Source organism: Lynx canadensis, chromosome A2 (assembly GCF_007474595.2).
Source record: "Lynx canadensis isolate LIC74 chromosome A2, mLynCan4.pri.v2, whole genome shotgun sequence".
Lineage (NCBI taxonomy): Eukaryota > Metazoa > Chordata > Mammalia > Carnivora > Felidae > Lynx > Lynx canadensis.
In genome coordinates, this window is record NC_044304.2 from 90,328,760 (window position 1) to 90,343,206 (window position 14,447).

Genomic DNA, 14,447 nt, shown 5'->3' on the forward strand with positions numbered 1-14,447 from the left:
CCTGATGAGGTCAAAGTGCTCTTTCAGTACCTAAAATGCCTGCCAGAACATAATTCAGCACTCTTGAAATGAAGAAAAAAAATAATCCACATTCCCTACACCTTAACATTCACAATGCCCAAGATATAATAAAAATTTACTAGACATGCAAATAAGTGGGAAACTATGACCCTTAATGGAGAAAAAAGACAGGAAAAAAAAAAACCCAGGCAAGTATTTAAGACAGTTCTTCCAAATACAGTCGACTATAAATAAAAGATGAATACAATAAGTGAAGGAATAAAGAATCTCGAGTATTTAAGGGAAATAAGAGCCATAAAATAAACTAGATGGAAATTCTAGAACTGAAAAATCATAACATGTAAAATTTTAAATTCACCAGATGGGCTCAGAGCAAGTTTGAGACTGAAAAAAGAAAAGAAAAAAGATAGTTAGTGATAGAGCAATAGAAATCATGCATTCTGAAATATGAGAGAAAAAAATTTGAAAAAAAATAAGGAGCCTCAGTGACCTTCAGACAATATCAAGTGGTCTAACCTATGTGTAATTGGAGTTAAAGAAACAGAAGAGGGAGAGAAAAAGGCAGAAAAACATTATTGGTGAAGTAACTGCTAAAATAATTGCTAAATCTGGTGACACTATCAACCTACAAATCCAAGAAGCTCACTAAACTTGAAGTAAATACAAGAAAACCAATGCCAGATATGTCATAGTCAAACTGCTAAGTAGCAAAAATATGGAGAACATTTTATAAATAGAGAAATTAAGGCACTTTACATAGAAGGGAATTAATCATAAACAATACAGCTAACTTTTCATCACAAATAAGGGAGAGTTCAGAAGGTAGTAGAACATCTTTAAAGCAGAGAAAGAGAAAAGTAAAGTCAACAGTCCAATGTCCAAGAAAATATTCTTCAAAATGGAGGCAAAAAAAAAAAAAAAAAGAGAGAGAGGCTTTCTTTCTTTTAGGTAAAGAAAACCTGAGAGAATTTGGGAGCAGCAGACCTATACTATGAGAAATGATAAAGAAAATTTCACTGGTTGAAAAAAATAATCCTAAACATTCAGATCTATATAAAGAAAGAAGGAGCAGCCATAATGGTGACTATGTAGACAAACATATAAAGCTGTATTTTTTCATCTCTTTTTCTTTAACTTTTTTCCAATGTTTATTTATTTTTGAGAGAGGGAATCAGAGCATGAGCCGGGGAGGCGCAGAGAGAGAGGGAGACTCAGAATCCGAAGCAGGCTCCAGGCTCTGAGCCGTCAGGACAGAGCCCGATGTGGAGCTCAAACTCACGAACCATGAGATCATGACCTGAGCCGAAGTTGGATGCTTAAGGGACTGAGCCACCCAGGTGCCCCTATATTGTTTTTATCTCATTAGTTCTTTTAAAAACAACTGATTATTTAACATATGTTTCATTGTATTATTGGAATTATAAGATGTTTCTACATATAATACAGGACAATAGCACACAGATGAGGGTATAATTGTAACCACACTGTCGTAAAGTTTTACATATTATGCAAAAGGTACAGTAATAAATAATTACACTGTCAGAATGCATATTGTAAGGTATAGCCTTTGTAATCAAGGTTAGCAAAGATATCTGAAGATATAAAAAACATGGACCATAACAGAAAAAAAACTGATAAATTGTACTTTCTCAAATTTTAAACTTTGGTTTATCGAAAGACACCATTAAGAAAATGAAAAGGCAGGGCGCCTGGGTGGCTCAGTCAGTTAAACATCCGACTTCAGCTCAGGTCATGATCTCACAGTTTGTGAGTTTGAGCCTCACATGGGGCTCTGTACTGACAGTGCAGAGCCTGCTTGGGATTCTCCCTCTCTCCCTCTCTATCTATCCCTGCCCCACTTGCTCTCTCTCTCTCTCTCTCTCTCTCTCTCTCTCAAAATAAATAAACTTTAAAAAAAATCAAAAAAAGAAAATAAAAAGGCAAATGCCACCAACTGGGAGAAAACATCACACATACCTATATATATATATATATATGTATTTGCGTATGCACGTATATATTAAGTTTTATATAAATATATACATGACAAGAACTCATGTCTAGAATACACAAAGATCACATATAGCTCAATAATAAAATGACCCCAAAAAATAGAAAATGGGTAAAACATGTTGACATCTCACATACACACAAAAAAATAAAACACATGGACGATGAACATATGACAAGTGTTCAAGGGAAATGCAAATTAAAACCACAAGGAGGTATCATTTCACATGCGTGCACACACATGCACGCATGCACACACACACACACACACACACATAAATTGCTAAAACAAAACCTGACAAAACAAAATATTGGTAAATGTGTAGTATAACTAGAATTCAAACACACTGGAGTCTACAGTGATACAACCATTTTGGAAAACTCTGACAATTCCTTATGAAGTTCAGCATACATCTATATGACCCAACCAATTAAAAAGAATTGAAGCAAGACTGGATGAATGGATAAAAGAAGGGAGGGAGGGAGATGATCATAACAATATCAGACTGAAATTCACATTGAGAAAATTACACAAGACAGTACATTGAAAAAGTTGTACTCATCATTAAACTTCTTTACTGAATAAACTACATATTCTAAGTAGAAAAAGAAGCGATGTCAACATCTCTTGCCCACTAAAACAAAGATCTGAGGTACCATAACATCCTACTAGTACCTTCCTCTAAAGAGCTCTTTTGCTTAAAAATATTAAATTACATTTAAAAAATATATACACACATTTATACACATATGTATATACATGTATATATACATGTATATGTATATGTGTGTACATATATACATACATATATATACACATATAAATATATATTTAGACGTTAATGATATCTAATGCCACAACTCTCTATATATAATGAAATAATGATTATCAAAAGAGTAAAAATGTCACTTGGCAGAGAGAGAAAGAGCACTGGAAAACAAGAGGGATTAAGGGAAGGTAGGAAGGACAGAATGCATCTTAGCTCAGCTAAATTATTCCCAAGCATCCTTAGCTCATGGTAAAAATGTTCAGTTCCTGAGAAGCCATTCTTGTTCAAAAGTAGCCAGAGGCCTAATGCTTAATTATTCTATACATGGCCATATAGAAGGAAATGTTATATAGCGAATACAAGAGAACAGGAAGGATTACAGCCCAAAGATAAACATTTTATATCTTTTTAAAACAATTTAACATCCCACCAGTGTTGTCATTGGCAAAGCTAATAATCCCCTAAAGAAAGGAAGAAATTACAGCATAGGTAATATAGTCAATAACATCTTAATAACTCTGGTGACAGAGGGTTATCATGAACATTTCATAATATATATAAATGTGAAATCACTATGCTGTACGTCTAAAAGTGTTGTATCATATGCCAACTATACTTCAATTATAAAATTTTTTTAAAGGTAGAAATTAAGCAAAAGAGCTTTCCACCTTATTTAACCTACTCTTACAGGAGATCATTGAGTATCTAAATGAAGATAATACATTCTTCCTTTCAGAGGAAAAGAAAAACAAATCCAAAGTTACCCATTAAAAATCAGAGAAGGGTTTGTAAAAATTCCAGTGGCTTCAATGTTACAAATTTATTATCAGAAAATTAATGTTTTTCTAATAGCTTTACTGCATTTTTCAATATGGTAGCTATTATGTCCTAAGAGCAATTATTTTAACCTCATGAAAATTCACCTACATTATTTGTAGTGACTGTCCATAAAAAAAAAAAAAATGACTCTTGGCAATTAGCTTATCTATAATCCCATTCAGTACCAAGATTATCCCCAACTTCTTTCTGGAAAAGAGCAACTATACCCTTCTCAAGTACTTAGTCAAGATCCAGAGACTCCCTTGGATTCTTACTTGTTACAGCCATCTGGCCTGCTGTCAGAAGGGCCGACCACAGTGTCCATGAATGTTGCAACGTTGGAAAATCCAGCTGGCAATTCATCCCATTCATCAAATTTGATGCCACTGCCCAAGGAATAGGTACCTTCGCCACATTTGCTGCATACCTGGTTCTTCATTTCTAGATACTCTCCAGAAGCACAGGAGAAAGCTGGAAGTCAGAAGAATATAGACCCCATTAGTCACTGCACTTCTCCATCAATTTTAGTCACCAGAATTACTTTTATAAAGTTCTGATCATGCTACACCCTAATTAAAGCTTTTTTTTTTTAAGTTTACTTATTTATTTTGAGAGAGAGTGTGCAAATGAGCTGGGTAGGGGCAGACAGAGAGAGGGAGAGGGAGAATCCCAAGCAGGCTGCACACTGTCATATTACCGCAGAGCCTGACACAGGGCTCAAACCCACTAACTGTGAGCCCATAACCTGAGCTGAAGCAACAGTCGACGCTTAAACGACTGAGCCACCCAGGCACCCTTAAAGCTTTCTGAAGTTGTCCCTATTACCACATGCACTTCACAATTTGGCCCCACCGTATTTTCCCAGCCTCATCTGTTGCCCCATACTCTTCCAAAGCTAACAAAATTCATATCATTCCCAAGTTTTTTCATCCTTTCTCTCCCTACTGTGGTCATCTTTCTCCAGAGAGGCTAACGAATCCATCTGCTCCACTTGGAAAACTCCAATTCCTACATCAAAAATGACCCTCTTCACAAGACCTCCCTGCCCCCACCAGGCAGTAGGTTGGTCAGTTGTGCCTCCCTCTGTCCTCCTACAATCCTCTTCTCATAACACCTGCATTTAGGCATCAGGCATGCGCGTGCGCGCGTGCACACACACACACACACACACACACACACACAAACTTACTCATAAGGTGATATATATGTGTATCAGTTGATGTGAGACTTTGAGCTTCCAGAAAACAAGTATCATTTTTTTTTGGATTCCTAAATCTATCTGGCAAATACTAAGTCCAAATAAAAGGTTGACCCAGTGAGTGAGAACTCAACATAAAGGGGTAATAGGAGGATAGCGTTTCTCATGCAATAGCTACAGCAATATCTCCACTTTTTCAATATTCACAACTGTGACAATCATTTTTATAACCTCCATCTTATTGCTGATGACAAGCTCTGTGCTAATTCTGAGAACTAACTCAGAACTGAGAACTAAGCAGACACAGCAGGCATGGGCAATGGGAAAAAGAGTTGGCAGAGTTATACCAAGGAATGTAGTTGTGCTGCTGAGTTATTATTCATTCAACAAATGCAAATCTATGTCCCCCAAATGCATGGTTCCGTGTTCAAAATGATATTAGTGACTTAAAAGCAAAGGACTTTCTAACCATTTAATGAGGATATTAAAGAAACAAGACCTCCAAATAAAATAAAACCTCCAAATTAATTGATCAATATAAACATATCTCCCAGCAGACTGAAGGAGCAAAGCCTCACATTTGGATAGATTCTCCTTTTATAACATATTTGGATACTTATCAAGATACACAAACAAGTTAATTATTAAAAAATAAAGAATTAGAGCTAAAACCCACATTCATCTACTTATTCACTCACAAAAATAGAATGTTTTTCTTCAGAAAAGCTTAATTTGTCTATACAGTGAAATTCCAACTCTCAACATCCCAAAATTAGTAGAACATCAGAAAATAAGAAAAGGTTAGGCAAAAGATGTTGCATGCTGGCTACAAAGTCAAAACCATCCTAGAACCAGGTTATACAACTTCCTATGACCTTAAGTGAGTTACTTCACTTCTGTGGGTCCTCAGTTCCCTCTCTGAAAAATGAGATAATAAACATAGTATTGCTTCACACGGCTATAGTAATTAAATAAAATATAGTATAAGGTGCTAAGCATAGTGCCTGGCATTTAATAAATGCTCCCTCTGCTATTATTACCACTCCCAGCGCTACCAGCAGAGAAACACAGTAACGGAAAAAACTGTATTTCACCTTCTATGGTTTACAGACCTTCTAGTAAACTGATAACTACTGTAAGAAACCAAGTTGAACGTGCAACTTCAGCTCAGGTCATGATCTCATGGTTTAGGAGTATGAGACCTGCATTGGTTCCACTGCCTGTGCAGAGCCCACTTCAGATCCTCTGTCCCCCTGTCTCTTTGCCCCTCCCCCACTTGCTCTCTCTCTCTCAAATAAATAAAACTTTTAAAGGAAAACACACACACACACACACACACACACACACACACACACACAGAGTCAAAACCATTCATTTACTGTTGTCTATGGCTGCTTTTGCACCACAATGGCAGAGTTGAACAGTTGCAGCAGGGACTACAGCACCTGGTAAGCTGAAAATACTTTCTCATAAAATAATCTTTCAAGATAGTTTAGTCTAGTGTCCCAAACTGAACTTTTAATTAATGAGAAGTAATATTTTATAAGTTACTATAAGGGACTCTAGAAGCTAAGAAGAAGATTGCGTTGTGCTATTTCAGAGTGTTCACTGCCCTGTTAAAACCATTAAGAATACCCCCAACTCTTCAGAGGTGGCTCCTTCTGTAAGACCAGAAGGAAGGCTGAAAGATAAAGCTGACAGTCAAAGTTCTGAGTATTTATTACACAGTCAATTCTTTTTATCCTTGGCAAACACAGGGTTAGGCTCCTATGAGACTCTGGCCACAATATCTTCAGCAACAGATCAATATGTAACCTTGTTTTATGTGTGTTTCAGTTGAAAAATATCTTATTTAACGTACATTGTTCATTCATTAACATTGAACTTATGGCCAACAGCACTATAATTCATCTTCGAACTAAGCTTATTTAACCCACGTATTTTCTCCACAAGGCACATCACAGCCTTCTTGCACTTCGGAACACTAGCCAGCACTTCAGAACATTTGGGAGCCATTTTAGACAGTAAAATAACGGATAAAAGTATAAAAACGCAAAGAAAAAAAGTGCACTGAATAGACTGTGAAGAGGACACTTGTTGACACTGTAAGAAACAAGGCAGAATGTCACCTTGCTTGACCTCAGCTGAGACCGTGTGATAGGGTGACTCAAATTTTTAAAGCTCTGTACATGTCTGCAAATGACTGTGAAAGTATTATTTGTATTGATGGGGGGGGTCACCAAAAAATTTTATGAAGCATGTAAATTTTCAAATATGGAATTCACAAATAATTGGGAGCAATGTTTATAACAGACCTGTGAAGAAGGAAGATATTATGCCCATTTACCACATGAAAAAAATGAGGCACAATATATTCAAATAACCCAATTAGGAAGGTACCCATTAACAAGTGGCAAAACTGATACCCAAATTTAGGTCTGATTCCAAAGCAGCTACCTCAGGAAAACTCAACTTATAATAATAATAATTGATGCAAAAAAGGTCAAGCAATTCCAAATGAATCCATAATTATACTTTACATCCTTCTTCATTTCCTGTCTTGAGTTGTTAAACAATATTGATTATTGTGCATTATGGAGCAATAACCATTCCCCATCCTGAGAAATCTTGTGGAATTTTTAATATATCATTCCTAAAATACACATTCATGAAATATTTTAGCAAGTTACTGACTTCTCTAAGTCTCATTGTCCTCATCTGTGAAAAGGAAGATAATAATAATATCTAACTCAAGGAACTGCTGTGGGATTCAATAAAAGCCTTTAGCAGTGTGCCTGCCATAAATCACTCAATATATGTTAGCAATAATTATTAATAATACAATTCAGGGGTCTGAGACAACAAGAGTTCTGCCACTGGCTTGATAATTTTTTATTTCCTCAGAATAATTATGTAATCAAAGCTAGTCAAATGGTTACAGGGCCTTTAATGATCCAGGGGAAATAAAGAGTCTAAACCATTTTTTTATTTTCATCATTTGTTGTTTCTCAATCTTTTGTCCATCCTGGAATCCAGCTCTCGAGTCACATGTCAAAGGAAGAGAAGAATCACATGTTCCTGTTAAATACAATGTGCTCTATGAGATTATGCCAACACAGCACTGCTGACCTTTAGGCTGTCACCAACAATGACCAGTTTTCCCATTTCTGGTATCATCCATCTTAGCCAAACCCACTTTCCACTTCAACACTGCTTTCTCAGACTCTGGTTTTTTTAGGTGGATTGTAAAAGTTTTTACAATCTTAGGCACTAAACTATTTTCATTCAAATATCTTTAGAGTATAACAGGACACTTTCAACAAAAACAGGATGATAGTTATTGTAAGTAGCTGTTGTAACTCTCCTAAATGTCAGTTGACTATGTTTCATTTGAACAGTCATTTCTAAATAAATATGATTTTTCAACAACCTCAAAATCCTAGAGTATCTGAACGGAATTAAAGTTAAGCAGACACCAAAGTTCTGGCCTAAGAACAGAAAAACTTTATTTGCATAAGGTCCCATGCTACTCAACAGTCTGATATCTCACAGTATTTTACCTAAGCACCCAGAGAAAGAGTGATGTCAAAAATCCATTCTTTTGGGGCACCTGGGTGGCTAAGTCAGTTAAGCATCCAACTCTTGATCTTATCTCAGGTTTTGATCTCAGGGTCTTGAGTTCAAGTCCTACACTGGGCTCCGTGCCGGACATGAAGCCTACTTTAAAAAAATATCCATTCTCTTACAATCTAAACCAAGAGGTCATGTGTTAAACTCAGTGTTCTTTTTCTCAGCTTTATGCCTCTTTTCTGACCTCTATTTCTGCTACTGTGAATCTGTAAAGGTTGAAATATGCATGTGTGAAGAAACAGGAAAAAAACCATTTATAGTCATCTATCACCAACTAGCAAAAAAGGCTGGGGCAATTTATTTAACCCTCTATACCTTGATTCATTCATATTCCAGTGAGAGATCACTTCACTTTCTCCCTCATAGGACTGCTGTGGTCCCCTGAGACACTGGAAATCACTCTGAAAGTGAAAAGTGACATGAAAATTCAAAGCATCTCTATGATCATGCAACCACCCAGTACAATGTACTAAATAACAGCTACTGAATTAATCATTTATATGCTGATTATCATCTATGACTTATGCCTAACAATAAAGACTATCTATTTAATCTTTTCACCACAAGGGCCTTTTAATTTTGCTATTTCTTCCTCCAGAGACCTCATGCTTTGAAAGATGGTAACTATCAATTACATTTATTCATAATTCATTCATTTTTCTATTTAATTCAAGATAATTTATTACTGAAATTTGTTTTCTAAACAGTAAACAGCAATAAAAACTAGTAATAAAAGAAATTTTTAATTTTTAATGAGATGCTGACAAGTTAGTAAGCCTATGTAATGTCATTACAGATAAGTACCTGAGAATCACACTATATTACATGAAGTCATTCAACAAATACTTCCTGAGTACACAGCACTTGGTTGGCAAAGACCACGCACCACGTATATTTTGGAAACAATCCTTATTCTGATGGAGTTTCTATGCTAATCTAGTCTAGACTTATCTACCTCAAAATAGATTCAAAATTTATATGCACTAAACTAAATTCACTGTAAATTCTATCTTATCTGTAAACCTAAGTTAATAGCTAAATAAAAAGTAATTACATATATTTATGGGAAAATGAATAAATTAATTCCAGAAATAAGACAAGCAAATGTGCCTCTTTTTTCTTCAGTTGTTTAGTTTAATTTAAATAAGATTGATAAGGGGTGCCTGGGCATCCGACTTCGGCTCAGGTCATGATCTCACAGCTCGTGAGTTCGAGCCTCACAGGGGGCTCTGTGCTGACAGCACAGTCAGAAAACAAAACAAAACAAAAAAGGTAGAAAATGGCATCTAGGAGAAATTGAACACAATACTGAGTCCAGCAAATCTCAGATCTTCTTTTTCCTACCTCAGGGCTAGTGATGTAGGCAACACGTGAAGACTACCTTTTTATATTTTTACTTGTGAAATTCTCAGAAAAGAAAAAAACTACATCTCATTTTACAAAAATTAAAGTGAGATAGGAGACATTCCAACAAGTGCATGAATACAAACCAGTCCTGGCTAATATTCTCTAATTCACTCTTCTCTGAAAAAGAGGATTTCATGAAAGCATTGCCCCTGCATCTCTGAAAACCAATTCCCGCCTCTAACATCCTTTCCAGTGGATGGGTCCTCACACAGCTCTGTCCGTAGGACCATATGACTGTCACTGCACTTCTTGAAGGGGACTGATGAGCCAGAAAATGATCCCCAGTCCCCCCCCCCAAAAAAAAGCAAAACAGCTCCTGGCAGGAAAATTGATTTGTTATCCTGGCAGATTAACAATCCCCATTAAATTGGTTTCCAACCTTTTATAAGAAAAAGCTAACTAAGGTAGTTTTCATCTTTAAAAAAAAAAAAAAATAACAAATGGTTTTTATTGTGGCTTTCTGACTTCAGTGTTTAATAGGGGAGAATACCAGTTCCAGTCCATCAGGCATAAGATGACATAAGTTTTATAGAAAAAAATACAACAGCGAAGGTCAGGGGAAGGAAAACATTGAGAGTACTTGATGAGGTCACCAAAGGGGCCAGAAACGATGCATTTGTGAAATCAGTTTTCTCAACTTCCAATTATGTCCTAACACTTTGATTCTTATCATCCTGAACTTTTCCTCTTCCTTAGAAGGTGTCAGTCACCCTCTACTTCCTAATATGATTCTGCAGTTTTGAGGGCTGATTCCCTCATCTCCTTATAAAACATGTTTTTCAGAGAACCACCCTCAGCCTAGTTCCCACCGAACACCACAAGTGACCTAAAGGTTGATTTCTGAGCTGTCCTTTTCATAATCCCATTTGCCCAGGCCTTTCACCTGCCTCATGTGTTGCTGAGCCCATGCAACTTCCACACCCTTCCCACCTGGAACTTGATGCGTCAACATTCCAGACAAAGCCTATCGAGGACAAAGTATGCCTCTCCTTTTCCATATAAAACAAATTTTCACAAATTTGATTGGGTCTCTGTGTTTTGCCTACAGAAGGAAACAGCCAAGTTGGTCTCTAATTTAGAACACCACAGTTATTTAATCCACAAACATTCCAAGGTTCTAGAGCTTTCTTAGGAGCCATGAGAGGGTTACAGCACCTCTCTTCTTGGCATGAATGAAGAAGAACCCTATTCTAAAATAAGAATTTGTATTGCTGAGGAGCACCTGGTTGCCGCAGTCAGTGGAGTGTCTGACTCTTGATCCCAGGGTCGTGAGTTCAAGCCCCACGATGAACGTGGAGCCTACTTTTAAAAAATAATAGGGGCACCTGGGTGGCTCAGTCGGTTAAGCAGCTGACTTCGGCTCAGGTCATGATCTCGCGGTCCGTGAGTTCGAGCCCCGCATCGGGTTCTGTGCTGACCGCTCAGAGCCTGGAGCCTGTTTCGGATTCTGTGTCTCCCCCTCTCTCTTTGATCCTCCCCCATTCATGCTCTGTCTCTCTCTGTCTCAAAAATAAATAAACGTTAAAAAAAATTAAAAATAAAATAAAATAAAATAAAAAATAATAAATTCTACAGTTGAATAAAGTACCAATTTTTTCTAATAATGAAAGTATATGTATTAAGCATCAACAATATTCTAGGCACAGGGAAAAAAATACTAACTAACCAACTTTTCGTTGTATATGAGGATACAACTACAAATGTGCCGTAAATTCTGAATGTTATTCTCTTACCTTTCAGAGAAAGAGATACAATTAAGGTAGTGGCCCCTGGATGGCTCAGTCAGCTGAGTGTCCGACTCTTGGTTTCAGCTCAGGTCATGATCTCATGGTTTGTGAGTTCAAACCCCACATCAGGTTCTGCACTAACAGTGCAAAGCCTGCTTGAGATTCTCTCCCTGCCCCTCCCCTGCTCTCTATTTCTCAAAAATAAATAAACATTAAAAAAAAAAAAAGAATGAAATCTACAGCAAGATCATTAATGCATTAAAATGACCCATCAATCAATATATCTGAGCCTTTACATGCTATTTTTTTAAATCATTTAGTTATCTGGATATTAACTTGCATTATATTTTACTCAAGAGATAAAAGTTAGGGGAGCATGGATGTCTCAAGAAGAGGGACTAACACTTGTTCAGTATATACTGTAGAATATTCCAAAGAGTCAGGACACCATACGAGTTAAGAACATGAACCTAGGAGCTAGACTGCCTGGGTTCAAATCCCCTTTTTGCCCTTGACCTACCAGTGTGATGTAATACAAGTACCTACTTCAAAAGGTGTGGTGATGCCTAAATAAATTTGAATGAATACATATAAAACATTTACAATTGTGCCTGGCATGTAGCAAATAACTGTTAGCTGTTATAATTCTACATTATTTTAATATTATTATTATTGTTACCATTAAGTTATATTATTATGTTACCTAGCACTGTAGATTAGATGTATCAATTAACTTCCTCAGACATCCATGAATAGCTGTCTCCAGGTCAAAGTCCTTGGTATGACACACAGGAGCCTGTGAGATTTGCCAAAATCTCTGTACCCTCTTATATTCTCTGACAACCATTCATACAGCTCTCAGAATGCACCCAGGGAAACCCAGTGCTGCCCCCAGTCTGCACCTGTGATCATGTTTCCTATGTCTCAAAGGCCACTTTGTATCAGTGAATTCAACAACTTCCTTCAGGGTTTGCTTCAGAGATGCTCAGAGAATTAACATATATGGCCCATTAAATATGGCATTTATCGACTCAATCCTCGGTATGGACACAATTTTTTGCACGAAGCTGCCAAAGCTTAGATAATTTTCCAAGGTTATTAAGCTGGTAACAGATGATTCTGAACTTCAAACTTCTATCTGCTTCACTGTGAGCCCTCTTCCTGTGAACAGAAATCATCCATCCTCCTTGGTAAGATCACCTTAGGTGTTTATATCTATCATTCACTTTGCCCCAATACTATAACATGTTTACCCATCTGCTCTTATTACAATGAAAGGTCATAGAAAACAGTCATCTTTGTAAAATTATTTTTGGATTCCTATTGTCAAGAACATAGGAAATGATAAATGCTTGTTCCAGTGAATAAATTAAAGTTCAGTAAGTAGCTGTGAACTGAATATTTTGCCCAAGATATACAAGTTGGTTGCAGATCTGGGATTTAACCATATGTGTATATCACACCTGACCATCAACCATGAGAGGTCTTCAAACAAACACCAATGTAGTTAAGGCTGCAAATGTACCTGCAGAGCAAAGAAATCACGTGAAATTAGTTAAACCTAGTGCCTGGGTGGCTCAGTTGGTTAAGCATCAGACTCTTGGTTTGAGTTCAGGTCATAATCTCATGGGTTCATGAGTTCGAGCCTGCATCAGGCTCCATGCTATCAGTGGGGAGCCTGACTGGGAATCTCTCTCTCCCTCTCTCTCTGCCCCTCCCCAGCTCGTGTGCTCATATGTGCACATGCTCTCTCTCTCTCTCTCAAAATAAGTAAATAAACATTTTTTTAAAAAGTTTTAAAAAAAGAAAGAAATTAGTTAAATCTAGTGTAAGTAGAACCATATAAAAGTTTACTAAATTAGCCAGGCACGTGTGCTTACACCTGCATTTTCCAAAAATTATATCTGCAGAAATTAGCCTGTGGGGTCCAAGTACACATTAGATAAAAGAGTCCTGTAATCAAATAAATTTGGCAAACTCTGAGCAAAACAGGATGCACTTAGCACACAGGAAATGTTCTATAAATATGTATTAGGTTTCTCAGAGACTTTAATATGAAACTGTTCACTGTAAGCCCTCCATGAAGGGGATTCACCATTTTCTAAACATACTAGTATTTCACCACAGAAAACCCTCCAAACACTTGGTTTACATGAAGTATTTCTTGGGATTAGTATTCCATGGAACAGACTTACAGCAAAATATGTGACTGCCACTTAGTGCCCAGGTACTGTTTGCCCAAGTGCACTTGCTATTGTCCCAGTAACAACTCATCACAGAACAGAAACAGACTATGAGTTGAATTCTGGGAAAAAGTCTACATTTGCAAGAGCTGTGATGCCAAGGAATGGATTTCTCAATCTCCACCCCCCCCCCCCTCAGAAAGCTAAAACCAACTGTCTCTTCAGGAGAATCCCTCCTCTTCCTTTACTTCTAAACTGAAATTGAAAGCTGTTCACTGAAACCGTCATGAGTGACTCTGGCTATAAATAGGTAACAATAGAGATCTGAGAGAAATCAAGAAAAAAGGAAAAAAATTATACTCAATTTTTTTTCTAATCAGAACATTAACACTTTTTGATCCAAGATAACCAAATATTAGAACTTTATACAGATACTAAAGCACAAGATTACAAAATGCCCACAAGACTCTGACCGAATTGAGGCCAACATATTAAATGGAATTACAGCTATCTTAAATGGTCATCCTCAATTAGAAAACAGTGTGCTATGATTGTGCTCAAAGTCATGACTAATATTTGAAGGGGAAAGCAACAGAAGACACTCCCAGGAGGGAGAGGTATCTTGTAATGTTTATGTTCACCTCAGTGCCTTAGACTTGTCTTGAAATACGCAAGGAAATAA

The 14,447-nt window shown here is 36.9% G+C and overlaps 1 protein-coding gene across 1 annotated transcript in view; it reads right to left on the reverse strand.

The window, feature by feature from the left end:
- Positions 1 to 14,447, reverse strand: part of ELAPOR2 (endosome-lysosome associated apoptosis and autophagy regulator family member 2) — a 174,096-nt gene that overhangs the window by 65,600 nt on the left and 94,049 nt on the right. The window contains exon 3 of the mRNA XM_030307869.1: positions 3,896 to 4,091. Within this exon, the coding sequence (XP_030163729.1) occupies positions 3,896 to 4,059 (164 nt within the window). The 5' untranslated portion in view covers positions 4,060 to 4,091. The remainder of the gene's footprint in view (positions 1 to 3,895; positions 4,092 to 14,447) is intronic.